At 46.7% G+C, this 23361-nt stretch overlaps 1 protein-coding gene across 3 annotated transcripts in view; it reads left to right on the forward strand.

Annotated features, from left to right (window-relative positions):
- The window catches only part of RARG (retinoic acid receptor gamma), a 131507-nt gene that overhangs the window by 72977 nt on the left and 35169 nt on the right, over window positions 1-23361 (forward strand). The window contains exon 1 of one of the 3 annotated variants that reach the window (XM_082212670.1): window positions 3766-4125. The exons of the other annotated variants lie outside the window; for them this stretch is intronic. Coding sequence (XP_082068796.1) covers window positions 3981-4125 — 145 coding nt within the window. The 5' untranslated portion in view covers window positions 3766-3980. Of the gene's footprint in view, window positions 1-3765; window positions 4126-23361 lie in introns of those variants that run through there. 3 annotated transcript variants of the gene reach the window in all.

The following is a 23361-nucleotide window of genomic DNA, read 5'->3' on the forward strand; positions in this document are numbered from 1 at the left end:
GAAGCTGTACGCCGGTTCCCTCGGCCAATAAAGCGAGATGAGCACCGCAACCCCAGAGTCGGTCATGACTAGACCTAATGGTCAGGGGTCCCTTTACCTTTTTAAGTTGGTGGCCATCACTGCTTCCTGTGCGAGCTTTTGCAACTTGCCTGGACCTTATTTCAGCAAGACTGAAAGCTATTCAAACAAAGGGCTTGTCTACATTTTCTAGGCATGGTCTGTGCTTTAAAGGTCCATGTCCACACACTCTTTAAAGCTGAATCGGAGCAAACAGCAATCCGCAGAAAACCCGGATTGCCATTTGTTGCACTTTAGCTTTAAAAAACAGGTTTTTGTGGGGGAAAGCTCCAGAGTTCCAGATTTTTCTTTTTTTTAAGCTCTTGGACATGGTGGTGGGTGCCAATACAGCTCCTTGCCAAAGGTGCAAGGGTCCCTAGGTATGCCTCTGGTCCTAGTATAAAACTATTATTCAGTTGATTTGTTTCATTTAGCCTGGAGAAAGGCTTCTATGGTCAAGAACTGCCATGTCAATGGAAGCTTTTTCTCTAAGCCTAATTACCATGTACGATTTGGAGGGGGTCACATTGTGTGGGGAGTAGAATGTTAACCCTTGCCATCCTATCTGTGACGACCCCCCCCCCCCAATCTCTCCTTCTCCACACATGGCAATTTGGCTTTTTTTTGGCAGGGGGAAGTTTCCATTGGCACCAATGGGAACTCCCCCCCAAAAAGACTTTATTGCTGTGGAGGGGGCAGAGTTGAGGAGGAGAGGCTGTAGCCTGGATCCAGAGGCACTGTGGGCTGGTTTTTCCTCATCCCTGCAATAAAATTTGGCTCAAGAATACTCCTCTAACTTTACAAAGACAGCAGGATATTTTGTTTGAAGCCAGATTTGCCACCTGTGACAAGTAAGAGCAACCCCCAGGTTGCCAGTTAGGTTGCCAGCTTTTGAACAGCAGTAGTTTGATCTGCAGGAATTAACAGGTGATAATGTTTATTTCCATGCTGTGAACGCGTTTTACCTGCTGATTTCTGCACATCCAACTCCTGCATCCTTGAGATACCCAAACTAGTAGCAGGCCACTCTCCTGGACTGAGCAGATCTGGGGTGGGTTTTTACGTTGTGTTTAAAGCAGTTGTGCAATTGCTTTGCTCACCATGTGCCCAGCTCACAGCTCTACCCAGATTTACTGCACCACTACAAAGTTGCTGAAATCAAGGTCTGAAAGTGTGTGGGAGAAAGAGAAAAAGTGAGAGACCATAGAACTGAGCACTGAAAGAGAAAGTTTGTACAGTCAAACCTCGTTTCTCGAGCGGCTCCGTTGACAAAAATTTCGGCTCCCAAACACTGAAAACCCGGAAGAAAGTGCTCCAGTTTTTGAATGTTTTTCGGAAGCCAAACGTCTAACACAGCTTACGCTTGAGTGCAAGAAGCTCTTGCAACCAATCAGAATCCGCACCTCGGTTGTTGAACGTTTTCGGAAGCTGAACGGGCTTCCAGAACGGGTTGCGTTTGACAACCAAGGTTTGACTTTGTTCTGCAGCATGAATATATATGCCCAGGTCCCAGATATTTACTCTATGAACTTTCTAGTTTCCTTAATTAAATTCAGATTAACCACCATGTACTGATTTTGTACTCACTGATACAGATTTAAAATCATTGCTAAAAATAAATGGGTGTTTACATCATGCATCCTCCTATCACTTTGTGGCCATGTTTGGGTGATCCTGCCTTCTTAGGCTATAGTATGCGTGAGCCTTTTGCCTACACATGCGGGCCACAGTTAAACCAAGAAGTCTCTAATTATTTGCAGTTTCCCCTGTTGTCTGAACCAGAAAACTATGATTACTAGCTTCAGGATAAGCCGGGAAATTAAAACACAGTTTAAAGTTAGTTTAACATCATGACTGGTTCCAAAATGGGCAACCAGCTCCATTGGTTTATAACATAGCTTGTTTGCAGCTACTAACCATATTTTCCTAGTTCAGAGGAATGGAAATCTATGGTTAATTAGAGCCTTTCTGATTTAATTGTGGCTTGTGTGAAGGGGCTTCATGCCCATGCGGAAACACTGTGCAAACCTTAGCTTACTTACCTGAGATATGAACCAGCAGCTCTTTAACTATCCTGAATTGTACACACACAAAATGCATGCCTGGGTGGATTCTTGATATCTCACCTCTTGTCATTGAATATCAACCATTGCTTGATGATGTACTGTATTTTTCGCTCTATAAGACGCACCAGACCACAAGACACACCTAGTTTTTGGAGGAGGAAAACAAGGGAAAAAAAGATTCTGAATCTCAGAAGCCAGAACAAAAAGAGGGATCGCTGCGCAGCGAAAGCAACAATCCCTCTTGCTGTTCTGGCTTCTGGGATAGCTGCGCAGCCTGCATTCGCTCCATAAGACGCACACACATTTCCCCTTACTTTTTATGAGGGAAAAAGTGAGTCTTATAGAGCAAAAAATACGGTAATTCCAAACCCGATGCCCATTCCACCCATATATATAGACATGAGGCAGAGCAGGTAGGGAACAGAACACCTGTGCTCATCATGTGAGACCCTTCTTTGGGTGCCCCCTCCACTAGAAGTCCAGAGGGTAGCTACATGAGAACGGGCCTTTTTGGTGGTGGCTCCCTGTTGGTGGAACGCTCTTCTTGGGAAGCTCGCCTGGTGCCATCATTGTATATCTTGAGGCACCAGGCAAAACCAGGCCTTTGACTATCCGTGGCCCTTTAGAAGTGGGAAAGGGATGTTTTAAATGTATTTCCTCTTGATTTTAATGTATCTCTGTGGGGTTTATTGTCTCTTTGTTTGGTTGCAAGTCACTTTGGGTTGCCCTGGGCAAAGCGACTGACACATTTAATAAATAAAATAAACACTTTCCATTCTTTAACTTGACTATGGAGGAATTGATGTGATGGGGGAATCTAATTAATATTAAGAGACCTTGCATGGGCGTAGTCAGGATTTCTCTTAGGTGGGTAGGCTTTATGTAGTGGGGGGCCAGAACCGAGTTACCTGCAATTGGTCAGGAGACCTTGTGAGAACACATCCTGTGTTGACACCAGCTCACTTCAGTTGCATTAGCCGTTTTCGTAATACACCTCTTGAGGACCTTGCCATAGTCTTTAAAAGTGGCAAAAACGATAATGGAGGTCCACACCTACGACCTCTCTTTTCAGTGTTGGCTTATATAAATGAGGAATTCAACCAGTAATATCAGGGATGGTGGATATGGATGTGTAGTTTTGCAAGAGCAGTGATTGTGTGAACCACACGCTTTAGGCAGAAGCTGCGCATTTCTCAGGAGAACAGACTTCCCAGTAAATATGAATAATCAGCTTGCCCTTTTGCGAAACTTTTGAGAGCTTTAGGCAGTTGTTCTCTCTCCCCCCCCTTTCTTCCTGTCATCGCGAGTGCGGCTTGGAAAAGAACGAAGAATACGGTGCAAATGGACTGTGACCCTTATTATTTCCTTCTTGCGCGCCTGCCGAATCCGTGTTTGCGCGCGTTTCCTAGGTCTTCCTCCGAGCGTTGTTGCGTCCGTGTGGCTGCTGCGTATACTGTAGTCAGATTTTGTGTGTATGCGTGTGTGTCCCTCCCACACGGCCCACCCCTTTTCGGCTCCAAGCCACACCCACGAGCTTGGAAGTCCTTAGCCGCTTTCGCCCCCAAGGTAATAGCCTTTTAAGCAAGGCAGCGAAACCGATCGCAGCGCCTGCGCTCCCCGGCGACCAGCTTCGCTCGCGGCGTGCGCCCTGCGCGCGTGCAGCCGAGAAGCTTTGCATGTGGGGGCGCAGCCAAGCCAAGCCCCCTGCGCGTCTGCTGTGGGAGGCGCGGAACATCTCCAACTCTTCCAGGATCATCATAATCACAAACGCACCATTATCATCATCATCCTCACCCCCACCACCATTCCTTGCCTGATCCGCCGCCCGCTTCCACGCCAGACGGATTGTTTCCGGAGATGTACGACTGCATGGAGGCGTTCGCCGTCACCCCGCGGCAACTCTACGATGTTACCAACCGGAGCCCGTGCATGCTGCGGAAGTCAAGCCCGTGTTTCGTGGGCTTGGATCCCTTCGGGTGGCCCCAGCCGGCCAGCTTGCAATGTAGGTGATCCGAGCTCGTGCTGGTGTTTGGGGTTTTGTTTTGGTCAAGGGTGGCTCCTTTGGGGAGGGTGCGTCCCTGGGGTGCCACGCGCATGCAAAAGAATGAATTGGGTTCCGCGTCCAGCGAGTGTTGACATGGGTTGGGGGCAGGGCTTTTTTGTTTTGTTTCTTTTTAATAACCGCGCGTGGGCGTTGGGCGCGAGTGGATCCGGGGGGCATCTTCCTAGAGGGCGCTGTTCGGCGTGCCGTCGGAGCTGATTGGTTGCTTCGCGTTCCAATTTTCCAACTTTTTCTTTTCCTGCTTCGGAACTCTTGCGCCGCGAAAGAGGCGTGGGGAGGGGGGGAGGGAGCAGAGAGCGGGTCGGGATCCGAAATTTTATGGGTCTCCCCCCCTTCCTCTGCAAAAAAAAAGAGGGGAGCTGCGTGACTTAAACTCTGGGACGTTTGCAACCCCCTCCTTCTGTAATCTGGGCAGCGATCTACTGTGTCTCGGTTACATGGAAACGGGGGGTCCCTCTCGTTCGTGGCTCTTTTGTCTTGATGTGGAAACGCGCATTATGAACACCAGATGAGGGGGGAACTTTGAAGTTTCTTGGCGACCTGGGTGTGGGTGGAGGGGATGTGGAGTAAATGAGGAACGGCAGAAAGGAAGGAAGACTTTCTTTTGGGAGACGATGCCTAGAAGGCGAGGCGGGGGGGAGGGCGTTCATCCTTCACAAAGCCTGGCAGCAGGGGTTTAATTTTTTTACTTTTGTTATCTTTTCTCGATTTAAAGTAAAAAAAAAAGGGGGGGGGATTTGGCTGTAGTCTACCACGCCGTGCAAATAGAATCCTTTAGTTAGGCAATGTTGCGTCCTTATTTTGGTACACACACTAGACTGTAGACACTATTGGAATCTGGAAATCTGGAATTAGAAGCGGAGGCTTGGGGGTGTTGTGTTTGCGAGATCTGTCAAACACCCAAGGGTGTCCCCAGCGGGTCCCTTTTCTCTTTGAGCAGCTGCCAAATCGCTTCCCTCCCTCCCTCCCTCCCTTCCCCGCTTTTTGGCACCCACCACCAGTGTTTACAACTTGCAGAAGAACAATCCTTTGATATTTTTACGCGCGCACACACACACACACACACACACGGTGTGGTGCAAAGACATCTCCCCATCACCTTTGGGGGCACCTGGGGAGGAGGCAGGGTTAAGCTCCGCTCCCCTTTCTCCCGCCCGCCCCCCTCCTTACCCGAGGGGAGCTCGCTTTCAAAGCGGTTTCGTTTGGAGCGGCCCCACCCCAGCCCGGCTGCCAAAGCGCTCTCAAGAAATGTGGCACTTTAACTCTTTCGCCGGCGCCTGGAAATCAAAACGCGTCGCTTCCTGCCTAGGTCTATAATTGAACTGTGGGAGGATTCCTTCTCCCACCCCGAGCGCTTGCAGAAGGTTGCAGAGGCACAACCAGAAGCAGCACCCTTCTTTGTGTGAGGAACTAAGAAATTCTTGTTACTGTGCTGTTTAATGAAAACTCAGCAATGGCCATTCCAAGGAAACAGAGGGATTTTATTACAGAGGGAGGATTCTGATGCTGAATTCGAGTCAGGGCTCAGTCAGGGACCTGATTTTAAGATCAAGGTTCAACTCAGAAACATCTTAAATGATAAAGGGAGAAGTTTCCCTGGGCAAGGCCAGAGTGCCTTTTCATCACCGTCAAGTAACCCATGCCATCTAGAATTTGGGATTCTGGACTATAGGCTATAGTTTCAAGATAGGCTTGACAAATATACTGGCACCACTCTCTTTACAGATATAACTCTTTACAGGTTATAACAGCTCACAGGGGTTCATTTTTCACTTAGCAGATGGCTTGCAGTTCCAGTGACTACTGCTGCTTAAATAAGTGCTTAGTACCCATGGAGTGCCAGGAACTTTTTGGGGCTCTGGAACTGATCTGGTCTCTCCCTCCCTCTTTCTTTCTTTCTGGAGGGCTAAGAAGTGTACTTTTTGGAGGGCAGGAAGGGTCAGGAGCTGACAAAGGAAAGAGTGAGGAGGATACATACCTGGTGGTAATGCAGGAAAGGCAAAGATGGGCCAGTTTGTTTGTTTTGTTGGCTTATTTGTTAGTAGTGCTTTTCAGATGCCCATCATCCCCTGATCCCAGGATAGGGCACAATACAGAGGAGCGTACAACGAAAACATCTCAACACAATTAAGAGATCAGATAAAGTGTTATCGTACAGAGGGGGACATAACAAGCCCTCATCACAGGAGCACCCTAAGAGTCATCCTAATAGCCAGCAGAAGCCCAGAAAAAAGGGAAAGACTTTGCTGATGTTTGACTTTTTGAGTGGCACCATGCCATCTTTTATTATTTGGGTACAGGGGATGCAGGGGAAGAGACCATTTATTGTTGTATGCTCGTGTCAATCAGCACTTTCCTCCTTATTGCGGAAGTAGCTGCAAAACTGAGAGAGGGTTGAGGCATCCCCTCTGCATCAAGTTTTTAACTTTGCTTGATTTTTGTGGTGACACATCTCTGCTTTATGGTTTATCTGCCTCGGCATCAGTGATCCTCCACCATCTGGCACAAAAAAAGTGTCTATCCAGAAGAAAGGGGCAACTGATTCTGTTAGTGTTGGAAGCCACAGTTGGACTCTACATGCATACTCCCATCATCCCTTGACCCATTGGCTATGCTGACTGGGACTCGTAAGAGTTGTAGTTCAGGAACATCTGGGGACCACAGGTTCCCCAGGCCTGATACATACAGTACATGTGACCATCCAGATGTTACTGGACTTCAGCACCTGTCAACTCTAGCCAGCATGGCCAATGATCAAAAATTGTAGTCCAGCCACAGGTTTTCCAATCCTGTTCTGCGTTGATTTTTTATTTTATTTACTAGATTTCTATACCACCCTTCATCATAAGATCTCAGGGCGGTTTGCCTTGATGTGCCGCAGATACCTAACAAAAGGTCTGTGTGTCAGACAAATTGGTAAAAATAAAATCGTGGACCAGTAACTTCGTTGAACTTTCTTGCAAGTCTTACTCATGTCTCAGCACTTACAGTGATACGTGGCTACCCACAATGGTTGCTTGGAAAACTAGGCCTTGGTTGCGCAACCGTTATGGAAATATGACATAGGAGGACATGTGAGCTTCTGTATCTATGGAGTGGCCTCTCCTGAGTGAATACACAGTCGCAGTGCCACCAATGACATGCCATCCAGCCTTAGCCAGCTTATAACTCCCTATGAAATCTGAATCTCTAGATGACATAAAAGTTATGTAATACTGGTGAATGAAACTCTAGTCTGGCATTAGGGATAAAGGCCCTCACAACAGCAGAAAATGGTGTTATTTTTCATACATATATAACTTTACTAGAGTTTCATAGCAAGTGTTGTTTCTCTCCGCAATAGCACTTGAGTTGTAGGTTAGTCTGAACAAAGAGCATGGCAGGCTCAGAACCACTCAGCAAACTTTGTGGCTGAGCAGAGGTTAGAACCTGGCCTTGTCACATCTACCCGGAGTCCTGCCCTGATTTTTTTCTTTTCTTTCTGGCAAGTAGTGGTAGAGATGGATAATAAGAAGGCTCATCCACCAAACTGATCTTGTGTGAGAGGTCTGGACCATGTGCTCACTGGCTATTGAATTAGACTAGTACACTGCTAGACACCATATTCATTTTAGAGACCGTAAACATTGCTAGAAAAGTAGACACAGGGCCTTGAATATTCTCCACAATTCTGGGCGCAAGCACAGACATTTCTAGTGGGCGAGGAATTCAGCAGCTTGAGAATCTCTGCTTTCATTGCAAAACGAAAGAAGCAAGCCAAGACTCTAGTAGTCCTGGATGCAAACGCTCACAAGAAGCTTAGAGTTATTTAGGTTTTAGGTTAAGTGTGAGGTGCGTGTGGAAATGTGGCAGGATATGTGCATGCGCAGCGTATTTGAGTGTTATAGACAAAATTGCAAGTGTGTGATGAGCACAATGTTTGTTTACATAAGCATGTGATGCCTTGAAAGTGCATTGGTATGGCCTGTATGTGTACAAGTAAGCAAGTGCGGTGACCATGATGGGCATCATGTTGGCGGGAGAGGCATGTGGCTCTATGATCAGTGTAGGATATGTGAGCACTCTGTGGGATGTGTGTATATTATGGTGTGTAAGAGGTATGGGACAAGCCCTCTGCCACCAGGAATGCTGCTGCTGAGACAAATGGCTTGTATAGTGTCCCAGCTGCAAACAGTTTACGGCTGGTTATAAATGGCTTGTTTGAAGCTCCGGCAAGGCGAGGGCAGGAATTTCCTCAATTTCAGCAATTTAGGCTTTTAAAGCCCTCCAACAACCCCTACTCCTCGAGCCGGATTAAGCAGGGAGGGGGGCGAGGAAGGGAGGGAACAGCAGGGACCCTGAGTTGGCCAGTGTAGATGGACCACTGGCTTTGTGCAGGGGTTGGTCTGAAGGTTGGTGGCCTTCCTGGCTGATGAAACAAAAGAGGAGTGGTGGGGGATGGTGGTGGTGGTGGTGAATGTCTCCCAGACTTGTGGAGCTAAAAGTGCTCTGCAGCTGCTGATGGCATCTGTAAGAGGCTGCTCCAGATTCTGTCCCGTCCCTTCGCTCGCTTCCTCGCTGGCTGCTTAGCGGCTGCCGGTGAATTGATTTATAAGAGATTCATCAACAGATAAAAGGACCCAGAACTGCTCAGAGCAACACTCAGGATTGCAAACTTGGCATGCTCTGTTTTTAAAAACATGAACCGTAAGGAGGGCCCCTGCTTTGGAATAAACCATGCTTACTTTGGCTTGGATAAAACAAGGTCTTGTTCACCTGCATGCCGTGAAAGCTGCTTTAGGAAAGGACATCCATCCAGGCAGTTCATTAGCGTAAATGTGTGTGTGGTTTGTTAGTGCCTGTGTCTGTATGCACAAAAAGCACCTCTCCTTTTCTGAATCCCACCCAGGATAGGCATGCCTGTGTGAAAGCTGCCCTACCCTATGGACGAGTGCCCTGCGGGAGGAGAGCTTTGGACGAGGCTGCTATTGTTTCTTAACTCAGATTCTCTGGCACAGCCCTTCTTCATCCTGGTGCTATGCTGGTTGTGGTCTGATTTGAATTGTCATCCCAAACATCTGGATGGCACCAGGTTGAGCAGATGTGGGCATGCATGCTTTGCTGTGCCCCATATTGCTGTCTGTCCTCCTCACTATAACCTTTGTTGCTAGGCCTCTGTGTAGGAGCAGCTATCAGTGGTTTTAACATAACTACACCAGCTATATTTCTAATTCTTTGGCTGCTGTGCATGGAATAATAATTTCCAGAATAATAAATTTTGAGATCCCTCCCCCCGCAATTTCATGTTTAATAATATTTAGCCTGTGTCATCATAACAATATATATCACACAGTAATCAAAAATATATTTTTTTTCTTTTTAAAGAAATCCGATTTCAATATGTAAGTAAAATTCCATAGCTTTAAAGGCTGAAACTCCGGTCACTTCTTTTTGGCTTTTTTTAAAAAAGGAATCTTCTAGCGACACATGGAGAACCTAAAAGAGAGAGAGTGTGTGGAAGGTGTGACCCTCCAGATGTGATTGGAGTCCCATCACTCATGCACACCAGACAACACAGCCAACACAGACAGTAATCATAGAATCATAGAATCATAGAGTTGGAAGAGACCACAAGGGCCATCGAGTCCAACCCCCTGCCAAGCAGGAAACACCATCAGAGCACTCCTGACATATGGTTGTCAAGCCTCTGCTTAAAGACCTCCAAAGTAGGAGACTCCACCACACTCCTTGGCAGCAAATTCCACTGTCGAACAGCTCTTACTGTCAGGAAGTTCTTCCTAATGTTTAGGTGGAATCTTCTTTCTTGTAGTTTGGATCCATTGCTCCGTCTCCGCTTCTCTGGAGCAGCAGAAAACAACCTTTCTCCCTCCTCTATGTGACATCCTTTTGTATATTTGAACATGGCTATCATATCACCCCTTAACCTCCTCTTCTCCAGGCTAAACATGCCCAGCTCCCTTAGCCGTTCCTCATAAGGCATCGTTTCCAGGCCTTTGACCATTTTGGTTGCCCTCCTCTGGACACGTTCCAGTTTGTCAGTGTCCTTCTTGAACTGTGGTGCCCAGAACTGGACACAGTACTCCAGGTGAGGTCTGACCAGAGCAGAATACAGTGGCACTATTACTTCCCTTGATCTAGATGCTATACTCCTATTGATGCAGCCCAGAATTGAATTGGCTTTTTTAGCTGACGCGTCACACTGTTGGCTCATGTCAAGTTTGTGGTCAACCAAGACTCCTAGATCCTTTTCACATGTACTGCTCTCAAGCCAGGTGTCACCCATCTTGTATTTGTGCCTCTCATTTTTTTTTGCCCAAGTGCAATACTTTACACTTTTAATGATTGGACTTAGAAGCTGAACTACATCTGGAGGGACACAGGTTCCCTTACCCATTACCCAGAGCCTGGTTCAAAAGTCACCTGGTGTGGGTACAAGGAAATATTGGGTCTAGTGATCATGTGATTGGGGATTCGCCACATTGTGCTATCCACAGAGCCCCTGGGTTAATTCTTTGCTCTGTCTCCTGAAGATTCACCTTCCTTCCTTCCTTCCTTCCTTCCTTCCTTCCTTCCTTCCTTCCTTCCTTCCTTCCTTCCTCTCTCTCTCTTTCTCCTCTTCTCTGCTTTTCTGTCCCAGAAGAACAAAGCTTTTTTCCTTTCCTTTTTAAATTCTAGCTTTCATAGTTAGTTTAAAAGATCTAACATGTGCAGTTCCAAAGCGTCGAAAGGAATCCAGCTGAAAAGCGAGTATTTTATGTGGCGGTTTCTTCCCAAAGCTCGGAGGAGTTCCAGCTTGTTTCAAGGCAAATGCCTCTTAACAGGGTTGGGGGGGTGGGGGAACTGAACTCCTTTGCAGAACCTGAACTTGAGCTCTGCTCAGCTCCCCAGTCCTCACTTGTTCAGACCATTCCTCTCATTCTTCCAGCCGCCACAAGAAAGTACCAGCATTTATTACGCATTTACATTTTATTATGCAGTATACGTTTGTGAATATACAGGTGCCACTTTTGTGATGTGACTTAAGCTGTTTTGTCCTACCCAGTAATACTATGAGGAACATCTTAATGGCCTTGTCTGATAGAATCTGAGCAACCTGTTTTTGTATTTTATAAGCTGGTTGCACTTTTGTACAGTTTTCATTCCCATTTTTATATACAGTGGTACTTTGGGTTAAGTACTTAATTTGTTCCGGAGGTCCGTTCTTAACCTGAAACTGTTCTTAACCTGAAGCACCACTTTAGCTAATGGGGCCTCCTCCTCCCGCCGCACTGCCGGAGCACGATTTCTGTTCTCATCCTGAAGCAAAGTTCTTAACCTGAAGCACTATTTCTGGGTTAGCGGAGTCTGTAACCTGAAGCATATGTAACCTGAAGCGTATGTAACCCGAGGTACCACTGTACATGAGTTGGATGAGGGAGGCAGATACAATTAAGATTTTTATTTATACAGTCATTCATTTTTTTGCACCATGTATTCTGAGTAAATAATTGAAACCTCTGTTGTGCAGAGATCTTCCTTTCCGTCTGAAAAGAGAGGCAGGGGAAGGAAGCGCAGATTATGAGTCCACGAGTCTATTCGCCATCCTGGATCTGCATGAATCAGTCTAGTGGTGGAGATTGAGAGGGGGAAGCTTGGAGCTGAGAGGGGGAATCTAGCCCTAGTGAGAGATATGACCCTGGATGGTAATCCCCTGAATGCTCTGCCAATAGAGATTCAGAATCCGTCTCCTGTTTCAATTTTCAAGCATCCACTGAAAACCACCAATCATATGCAGGCAGTTAAGAAAATACCTGTCTGCAATGGTTAAAGGTAAAGGGACCCCTGACCATTAGGTCCGGTTGTGGCCGACTTGCAGGTTGCGGAGCTCATCTTGCTCTATAGGCCGAGGGAGCCGGCGTACAGCTTCTGGGTCATGTGGTCAGCATGACTAAGCCGCTTCTGGCGAACCAGAGCAGTGCACAGAAACGCTGTTTACCATCCCGCCGGAGCGGTACCTATTTATCTACTTGCACTTTGACGTGCTTTCGAACTGCTAGGTTGGCAGGAGCCGGGACCGAGCAACAGGAGCTCACCCCGTCGCAGGGATTCGAACTGCCGACCTTCTGATCGGCAAGTCCTAGGCTCTGTGGTTTAACCCACAGCGCCACCCACGTCCCTCCCTCCGAAATGGTTAGTTGATCTCTAATTTTAAGTTTTCATTTTTTTTAAAAAATTCTCTATATGTATATTTGTTTCAATCTGCTTTTTTTAAAGAAATGAATAGTGGTATTTAAAGATTTTAAACAAATAAATAGATTCACCCTCATTTCACGGAGGAGGACAAGGCTACCACTATTCTGTTAAAATAATTCCTTCCAGTAGCACCTTAAAGACCAACTAAGTTAGTTCTTGGTATGAGCTTTCGTGTGCATGCACACTTCTTCAGATACACTGAAACAGAAGTTGCCAGATCCTTCTATTTCTGTTTCAGTGTATCTGAAGAAGTGTGCATGCACACGAAAGCTCATACCAAGAACTAACTTAGTTGGTCTTTAAGGTGCTACTGGAAGGAATTTTTTTATTTTGAATATGGCAGACCAACACGGCTACCTATCTGTAACTATTCTGTTAGGCACAGTAACTAGGGATTTCCTCTGAATATCAGTAGCTGACAAACAACAGTGAGCAATGACTTCTGCTTGGGGCTTCCTTCTTGTTTTCTTCCCATAAGAAGCCTCTGGTTAGCCACTGTGGGAACAGAATTCTGGACAAAACAGGCCTCTTGCCTGATCCATCAGGACTCTTGTGAGGTTAATCATCGAACATTTCCTACCATTGCTCCTGACCTGTGCCTGGTTTCGGAGGGCACTCAAAGGCTGTCTCTAGTTGGCTGTCTCACTGTGCCCCGCTGCCTCTTGTAGTATGGGGAGGAGTTGGCGCACCTTGCTAAGCTAGGAGGAAACAACCTGGGTTAGACAAGGGAGTGTATTGTGCATTTAGAAAACAAACCCAAACACAGTGGTACCTCGGGTCACGTATGCTTCAGGTTACATACGCTTCAGGTTACAGACTCCACTAACCCAGAAATAGTGCTGCAGGTTAAGAACTTTGCTTCAGGATGAGAACAGAAATCGTGCTCCAGCCGTGCGGCGGCAGCAGGAGGCCCCATTAGCTAAAGTGGTGCTTCAGGTTAAGAACACTTTCAGGTTAAGTAAGGACCTCCGGAACGAATCAAGCACCTCATTTTTCGCTCTATAAGACGCACCAGGCCAGTTTTTGGAGGAGGAAAACAAGAAAAAAAATATTCTGAATCTCAGAAGCCAGAACAGCAAGAGGGATTGCCGCGCAGTGAAAGCAGCAATCCCTCTTGCTGTTCTGGCTTCTGCTGCGCAGCCTGCATTCACTCCATAAGACGCGCACACATTTCCCCTTACTTTTTAGGAGGAAAAAGAGTCTTATAGGGCAAAAAATACGGTACTTAACCTGAGGTACCACTGTACTCTAAAGGCACAACAGATTTGCAAAACTCCACGAATGCTTTGCAAGTGAAGCGCACAAGTGTCTATGTGAATGCCAGGAAGTAGGGCACAATGGTTACATTACAGAGTGCAGGAGGGTGATTTTGTTTACGTTGCACGGGAGGGCAGCCTGATGGGGGCAGTCACAGCTTCTTCCTTCACATTGTTGCTTCTGTCCCCTGCAGATGCAGAGGCTCAGATATCGCCTATCCCCTTTAAATCTGGCTTGTCAGGTTCTGTATCTCTGCACACATCTCCCTTCTTTCACCATTTAGGCATCTGTTGGTAGCTGAGCCCTGCTGTGGATATTGGGTGGTTTGTAAACACACACAGAGACAGGCAGTCCTCTTCTTCTTCCCCCCTCTTCCCCCCTTTGTGTGGCTCCAGGCAGTTATTTGGGTGTGTACAGAAGCTATTTAGAGAAGAATAAGTTGGGGCTAAAATGTGATGCTCTCCAGGAAATGACAGGCCTGATAACAGCTTGGCCTGACAAGAGCCTTGAAGGAGCCTTGTGTTAAGTTTGCCAGTGGTTTCTGATGCTTAGAGTACAAACAGGGCATCATCTCTCTCTCCTCACCCTCCCCAGATAGGGCTGAAGGCACAGAATCTGGGACCTTGATTGGCAGAGTTGTGCAAGAAGGATCCTAGAAAGACATGGATGAGCTGAAAGGGGCTTTTGGGAAGATGCAGTGCCTTGGGGGTCTGGAGGCTGGGATGAAAATTAAGAGGGTCTGCCAGAAGAAGAGCTGTCAGCCACTGACAGAGATTAGCACAAGAGTCCTCATCTGGAGATCTTTGTGTACCTGGAAGGGGGGGATGTGACCTACAACTCCTGGGTTCTATTTTCCGCTGTAGGAATACAACCAGGATCTTGCTGGGTTAATTCCGAAGTGTGGGATGGGCTGCTGTAAACTATAGCCAAAGCCAGCATTCTTCCTAGCGCTGATATTTTACTGGGTCAGAATGCTGAGCATTCCTCACCTCTGTTGTTAAGTGACAGGGGACCCTTTCAAAGTATGGTTCTTACTTTATTTTTATTTTATTTTGTTTTGCTCTTTTCTTCTCTCTTTGACCCTAAAGCATACAGTGGTGCCTCGGGTTACATACGCTTCAGGTTACGTACGCTTCAGGTTACAGACTCCGCTAACCCAGCAATAGTACCTCAGGTTAAGAACTTTGCTTCAGGATGAGAACAGAAATCGGGCTCCGGCGGCGCAGCAGCAGCAGCAGGAGGCCCCATTAGCTAAAGTGGTGCTTCAGGTTAAGATCAGTTTCAGGTTAAGAACGGACCTCCAGAACGAATTAAGTACTTAACCTGAGGTACCACTGCACTGTCTGCACACGAGCTTGAAGAACTTCCTCATCGATTTTTGATCTTGCTGTCAAGAACATGGTAGCATCACACACCAAAGACCCTGCGGTCTCTTTCCACAGTAGACAACCAGTTGGTTCCCACAATCATGATAGGAGCACAATGGCTCCCCCCCCCTTTCCTTTCCCATTCCCAAAAAAGGAATGGGGTTGCTTCAAAAACTACCTGATAAAATATGGTTCCAAAAATAATACTTGGTTGTGCTTAGATTAATTTCACAGATATACAAGAAAACCGAGATTAATAAATGAATACAGAACACTTACTACTTAAGGACAGTATTGAAATGCAATGAGATAGTGGAAATCAACGAACATAGAAGGGATTCAAAAAAAATTCCAGAAGGGAAAGAAAGTGACTACAAAGAAAGAAAGAAAGAAAGAAAGAAAGAAAGAAAGAAGGAAAGAAAAGAAAAGAAGGAGTACAAATGTAATTTCTTTCTGGGAACTTGGCGTATAGTATAAACAAATCACTGTTTGTACCCTTTGAAAAATTTGGTGTGCTTGGTGTAATTTCTTTTTTTTTCTTTTATAATTTCTTTTTTGGTTTTGTTTTGTTTTGTCTTTTTCCCCTTATTTTCTTTAATATTTTAGTTTTCCCCCCTTTTCTCTTTTTGTATTTTTTCTTATAAGTTTTGAATATCTGGATGTAATATTTAATATATGCTTTCTTTGTAAGTTTTAAAAATGCAATAATAATAATAATAATAAAAAGATAGGAGCACAATAGCACACAGTTTTGCTTGCGTTTCCCAGAAACTAGTCTTCAGAGGCACACTAAAGTTGTGTGTGGCCATCACAACTCAAAGCCATTTGATAGTGTTATATCCCATGAATCTGCCTAATGCCCTTTTGCTAAATCTGTGGTAGTGAATCCCATAAGAAGTTAACCATGTACGGTGCGAAGAAGTTACTTCGTTTTGTCTGTCCTGAATCTCCCAGCATTCACCTTTGTTTCCTTTAGTATAATCAAAGAGGGAGAAAACTGTATCTCTGTCTATGTTATACACACACCATGCTTAATTTTGCACACCTTTTTCATGCCCTATGAAACCAAATCGCCTTTTTGCTAAACTAAAAAGCCCCAAATGTTGTACCTGTTCCAGGTCCATTTTTATTTCCCTGAAGTGCACCGTTTCCAGCTCCTCTTTGAGAAGAACTGTCCATAGTACAGTGGTACCTCGGGTTAAGAACTTAATTCGTTCTGGAGGTCCGTTCTTAACCTGAAACTGTTCTTAACCTGAAGCACCACTTTAGCTAATAGGGCCTGCTGCTGCCGCCGCGCCGCCGGAGCATGATTTCTGTTCTCATCCTGAAGCAAAGTTCTTAACCTGCAGTACTATTTCTGGGTTAGCGGAGTCTGTAACCTGAAGCGTCTGTAACCTGAGGTACCACTGTATATCAAAAGAGCAGCTGCACCATAGATTTGTATAAAGGCATCACAATAACTGGCAGCTTTATTTTTGATCTGTTTCCTAATCTTCCATAACTTGGAGCTCACCTTTTTCACAGCAACTGCACAGTGGGTCAATGCTTTTATGGAGCTGTTTACCACAACCCTGGGCTGTTCTCTGACAGCTCAAGGCTCCCATCAGCAAAAGGGCTGTCTTGCTTCCATGTGCGTCCCTTCACACTTCCTTATTAACCCAACAACTATAGGGCAAAGTTGTTAAACAAAGAGCTGTAGCAGATTGAAGTGAGTCAGAAACACACAAACACACACAAAAATGTCACCCAAGCTCACCTTCCACTGTCCTGTGTGATCATGGGCATGTGACGTCCATGGACATCACTTTCCCTGTTTCAAAAATGCCAACTTGGGTGAGCTGTACATTAATTATCAGATGTGACACATTTGAAATGAATTCTTTGTCGCATAGTTTATCACACTTTGAACTTGACCTGGTAGCAAATTGGCAACCAGGGCAGATCTCTGAGCACAGGTGTTATATGCTGACAAGGCCTCACTCCCGTCAGCAGTCGTGCGGCAGCGTTCTGCACGGCTAACTGCAGCTTCCGGATCAGGTGCGAGGGAAGCCCCACATAGAGCACATTGCAGTAATCCAGTCTTGCTCGTTCCCCTCTTGCCAAGAGAGTAACATCTAAATAGCTGTGGATTGCATTAATCTTTTCCGCCCCAGCACCATATTTGCATCAGGTCACTGCTTCCAACATGGGAAAATTCACATGCTGTGGGCATGATGCATGATGTGAAATTTGTACTTGTTACTGGTGCCATAAGGGATGTGGGTGGCACTATGGGTTAAACCACAGAGCCTAGGACTTGCCAATCAGAAGGTCAGTGGTTCGAATCCCTGCGACGAGGTGAGCTCCCGTTGCTCGGTCCCAGCTCCTGCCAACCTAGCAGTTCGAAAGCACGTCAAAGTGCAAGTAGATAAATAGGTACCGCTCTGGCAGGAAGGTAAACGGCGTTTCCGTTCGCTGCTCTGGTTCGCCAGAAGTGGTTTAGTCATGCTGGCCACATGACCCGGAAGCTGTACGCTGGCTCCCTCGGCCAATAAAGTGAGATGACCACCGCGACACCAGAGTCGGCCATGACTGGACCTAATGGTCAGGGGTCCCTTTACCTTTACTGGTACCATATGGGGAGTCAGCCATGTGGGGAGAGCAGCAGTCGGGTTGCAGACGTAAGGTGTGAAACTGGCCCTTAAATCTCCACGGTGCCTTAAGTCCTTTTGGTCTTTTAGCTGCTATAGACCTGAAGGTTGTTTGATTGCTGCCTTTAGTGTTTTTTTATTAGCTGCACACCTGTTGACAACTGTTTTAGTTAGATTTCTGTATTATTGTGTACATTGCCTTGTGATCCTGTGTGGAAAGGGTCCCCCCCCCCCCACTTAATCCTGTAAATAAATAAATAGACTGGTGTGCTTGCTTTTGGGGGGATTTTCGTCCTGGGGGCAAATCTTGCTAAACTTGTGTCCAGAGAACTTCACATTCTTGCCTGTAATGAAGACCCCTTCCTTTGCAAACTGTGGCCATCAGTGAGCTGATAAAAGAACACACACACACACACACCCTGGGAAGAAAGGAAGAGGAGAACTTGCATTTTGTAATGAATCCCAGCAGGAGACACACTGTTGAAGCCTCTACCCAGCAAGAGCTATTTGAGGTTGATGCTTTCGGTTTCGCTCTGCCTTTGAATGAATGAATAAGTTGTACGGAAAGCAGCTATGGTGAAACAGTCCTTTAAAAAGTTACTGATGCAAAATAAGTACAAATCTTCAATTTGATCCAAAACACAGTAACTTATAGGGTTTCCGAGCATAACTGAAAGTGTTGGTGCTGACCTTTAAAGCCCTGAACGGCCTCGGTCCAGTATATCTGAAGGAGCGTCTCCACCCCCATCGTTCTGCCCAGACACCAGCGCCAAGGGCCTTCTGGCGGTTCCCTCCCTGCGAGAAGCCAAGTTACAGGGAACCAGGCAGAGGGCCTTCTTGGTAGTGGCACCCGCCCTGTGGAACGCCCTCCTACCAGATGTCAAAGAGAACAACAACTACCAGACTTTTAGAAGACATCTGAAGGCAGCCCTGTTTAGGGAAGCTTTTAATGTTTGATGCATTACTGTATTTTAATATTTTGTTGAAAGCCGCCCAGAGTGGCTGGGGAAGCCCAGCCAGATGGGCGGGGTATAAATAATAACTTCTTCTTCTTCTTCTTCTTCTTCTTCTTCTTCTTCTTCTTCTTCTTCTTCTTCTTCGATGGACTGAGAGAAGAGTTGTCAGGAAGGCGCTCCAGCTGATGGAAGATGCCTTCAGTTCATCTTCCGGGAGCCTTCTTTTCCCAGCCCCTGTGCCATAGCTCACCCTGTTCAGCAGAGTCCCTGGACCCTGAGGAGAGTTGCTTTGGGAAGCTCCAGGGTGGGAGGCAGAGGTTGCTTTTGGGAAGAGGGGGCAGAAAAGACACTTTTCCACCCACCCCCTTTTCAGACTTTTCTCTGTACAGTGGTGCCTCGCAAGACGAAAAGAATCCGTTCTGTGATTCTCTTCGTCTAGCGTTTTTTTCGTCTTGCAAAGCAAGCCCATTGACGGATTAGCGGATTAGAGCTATTAGCACTATTAGTGGCTTTTAGTGGCTTATCTGCTGATCGGATCAGCTGATAAGTGGTTTAGCGGCTTAGAAAAAGTGGGGGGGGAGGAAAAAAACCCCAGCAGGAACTCGCAAGACATTGTCGTCTTGCGAAGCAAGCCCATTGGAAATTCGTTTTGCGAAGCACCTCCAAAACAGAAAACTCTTTCGTCTAGCGAGTTTTCCGTCTTGCGAGGCATTCGTCTTGCGGGGCACCACTGTATTTTCAGCTTTCACACTGGGAAGAGTTGAGAAAGATTTAGATCTTTCACATGACACTCGTGTGTGTGTGTGAATAATAATAGTGCTACATTGCTGGGGAAAGACAGCAGGAGTTGGCTGTTTTGTCTTCATCCTCTGCTTGCTAACTTCCTAGAAAGATCTGTGTGGGGCTGGTTTTTACACTGATAAATTCTTGATTCTAGAATCCAGATAATTAGCGCACAGCAGAGCCTGCACTAAAAGGAACACGGGTGGCGCTGTGGGCTAAACCACAGAGCCTAGGACTTGCCGATCAGAAGGTCGGCGGTTCGAATCTCCATGACAGGGTGAGTTCTCGTTGCTCGGTCCCTGCTCCTGCCAACCTAGCAGTTTGAAAGCACATCAAAGTGCAAGTAGATAAATAGGTACCGCTCCAGCAGGAAGGTAAACGGCGTTTCCCTGCGTTGCTCTGGTTCGCTTAGTCATGTTGGCCACATGACCCAGAAGCTGTACGCCGGCTCCCTCAGTCAATAAAGCGAGATGAGTGCCGCAACCCCAGAGTCGGCCACGACTGGACCTAATGGTCAGGGGCCCCTTTACCTTTACCTTAGAGCCTGCACTGCAGGTTGTTTGGTGCAAGAGTTTAATCCAGACCTGACTCTCTGTAGGAGAGGGGTTGTAGCTCAGCTTTAGGACACATGCCTTGGATGTAGAACAGAGGCAGGCAATGTTGTTGAAGTACAGTTCCAGGCCATTGGAGGCTGGTGTGAGTTAAGAGTCATCGAATTGTAAAGTTGGAAGGGACCCTGAGGATCTCCAACCCCCTGCACGAATATGTAGCTGTCGCATATGGGGATTGAACCTGCAACCTTGGCATTACCAGCACCACGCTCTGACTAACTGAGCTATCCAGTCCAACAACATTAGAAAAGGCTCCGAGTTAAAATCTTGGCCTCTCTATTCAAAAGGATCAGATAGCAGGTGGTGGGGAAGACCTCCTAGAGTTTGTTAAGGGTGCTGGGAATTGTATCTCTGTGTGAGGGGGAAACTACGATTCCCAGGATGTACAGTACAGTGGTACCTCGGGTTACAGACGCTTCAGGTTACAGACTCCGCTAACCCAGAAATAGTACCTTGGTTTAAGAACTTTGCTTCAGGATGAGAACAGAAATTGCACGGCGGCAGCAGGAGGCCCCATTAGCGAATGTGGTACCTCAGGTTAAGAACAGTTTCAGGTTAAGAATGGACCTCCAGAACGAATTAAGTTCTTAACCCGAGGTAGCACTGTATACTGGATTACAGTTATACCTCAGGTTACAGACGCTTCAGGTTGTGCATTTTTGGGTTGCGCATTGCGCCGGACCCAGAAGTACCGGAACGGGTTACTTTCAGGTTTTGGTGTTTGCGCATGTGCAGAAGCATTAAATCGCGCTTTGCGCATGCACAGAAGTGCCAAATCGCGACCCATGCATGTGCAGCGCTGCAGGTTGCGAACGTGCCTCCCACACGGATCACATTCGCAACCCGAGCATCCACTGTACTTTAAATGTATGGTGTGGATATAGCCAGTCTCCTCTAGTATATGGTAATATAATCTAATCCCTCAGCTTCAGAGCAGATGGTCCATCTCACGTTTTCATGCCCAGTCCATATTTCAGTACAAGAATATGCATGTGATTTTATAAGAGAACACAGAACAGATAAACCATGGGTTTTTTTATTAAGACCTAGTAAAACACACTTTGAGAGACAGGTCTACTTTGCATCTGGCTGGTTTGTTTTATTTTATTTTGTTGCTGCATGTTTGAAATTGTATTCAGGATTCCTTGCCTGTAAAATGCGATTTTTATTACTGACTTCAAAGGGTTGTGAAGATGAACGGAGTGTGGAACTGACCCACATATTATAAAGAAGATGGTGGCAGAATTCTGGACTGTGCCACTTAAGACTGCCAGTTCCTGCCAAAGGGATGGTAATAGTTTTTAACATCCCCCCTAAAAGATGTCCCCTTTATAGGGGTATGCTAAATGTCCCCCCTCCCCCATGTGCTAGTTGACTGCATGCTTGGAGGTTTTGTGTGTGTGTGTGTGTGTGTGTGTGTGTGTGTGTCTCCCTGTGTTTTAAATGAGCAATGTTTTTTAAAAAACATGGCTGCCCCTGCAGTGATACGACCCGAAATTCTACCACCTGATTATGAAGAACCAAAGAATGATTCTAGCTTTGAGAGGCATTTTATGCAATCAGCTGGCTATGGAAGTATTTGAAATGATGATTAATATGCTGCCTCTTGAGTCCCTGCTGGGCTGCATATTAGGATTTCCTGCTCTCATTTGTTCCCCAGAGGACAAGGACTGGACACAGACGTCCACTCCCATGGGCCAGCCACCATATTTCATGCCTCTTGTTCCGCCTCCGTGAAGGTGCATTGGCCTTCTGCCCTCTGGGAATGTGTTTGGGTTTGTTCCCTCTGTTGGGAGCATCAGATTGCTGTCAGCACGGGGGCGATTTATGGCCAGGCCTGCTCTCCCCCCCCCCCCCGTTCATGGAGGCGGGAGAGCCCTGTCCTGCTGCGGAATTTATTTCCTGCCCTCTGCTCCCACCTGTTGCAGAACACACTCTTTATCTCGCTTAACGATGCCTCAAAAAGCCCGACAGCTTGGCTTCCGGCAGCCATGCAAGGAGCTCTGGGTGGCCTTGGCTGTGGTCCCTTTGCCACCCTGGGCTCCTTCCATACTTCACGCTGTGTGACTCCGGGCAAACAAGGCGTGAGCTGTCAAATGCAATTGGGGAATCCGGGGAAACAAGTCTGTACTCTGGCTCTGATACATCCTCTGCAAAACTGCACAGGGAAGGGACTTTTTTTTTGCTCCTTCCCAGTTCTGAGGGTGTAGGGGCAGTGGGAGGCCATTTTCCAAATCTTGCTTCTCTGGTCCACAGAAGCAAACTCCTGGGGTTCCTTGAATGCTTCTCTAGAGCTTCAGTTACAGATAGGTAGCCGTGTTGGTCTGCCATAGTCAAAAATAAAAAAATTCCTTCCAGTAGCACCTTAAAGACCAACTAAGTTAGTTCAACTTCTGTTTCAGTGTATCTGAAGAAGTGTGCATGCACACGAAAGCTCATACTACTTCTGTTTCAGTGTATCTGAAGAAGTGTGCATGCACACGAAAGCTCATACCAAGAACTAACTTAGTTGGTCTTTAAGGTGCTACTGGAAGGAATTTTCTCTAGAGCTTCGTTCATGACAAGATTGGTGACAGCAGACAAGCTTCTGTGAAAGCCAAGTTTGCTCGCAGTGATCAGTCTTCTCCTGCAAGACGCAGCCACATGCCTTATACCACCTCAGAACAGGTTGTCCTTCTAACCCATCATTCATCTACAGTTGTACTTAACCTGAAAATGTTCTTAACCTGAAGCACCACTTTAGCTAATGGGGCCTCCTGCTGCTGCTGCGCCGCCGGAGCACGATTTCTGTTCTCTTCCTGAAGCAAAGTTCTTAACCTGAAGCACTATTTCTGGGTTAGCGGAGTCTGTAACCTAAAGCGTATGTAACCTGAAGCGTATGTAACCCAAGGTACCACTGTATCTCCTTTGCCTAGCAGCGGGTCCCTGGGTTCTAGGTTGGGTAGGTGCAAGACAGGGCAGGGCTCTTTTGCAACTTTAGTAACTGTGCAGAGAATTAGGGTACTGTAATGGACTATACGCGGGTGGCACTGTGGTCTAAACCCCACAGAGCCTAGGGCTTGCCGATCGGAAGGTCAGCAGTTCAAATCCCCGCGACGGGGTGAACTCCTGTTGTTCGGTCCCAGCTCCTGCCAACCTAGCATTTCGAAAGCACATCAAAGTGCAAATAGATAAATAGGTACCACTCTGGTGGGAAGGTTAACGGCGTTTCCATGCACTGCTCTGGTTTCTCCAGAAGCGGCTTAGTCATGCCGGCCACATGACCCGGAAAAACTGTCTGCGGACAAACGTCAGCCGCCTTGGCCAGATGAGCGCCACAACCCCAGGGTCATTTGTGACT

The sequence above is a fragment of the Podarcis vaucheri genome, assembly GCF_965113315.1.
Source record: "Podarcis vaucheri genome assembly, chromosome: 2".
NCBI classification, from domain to species: Eukaryota; Metazoa; Chordata; class Lepidosauria; order Squamata; family Lacertidae; genus Podarcis; species Podarcis vaucheri.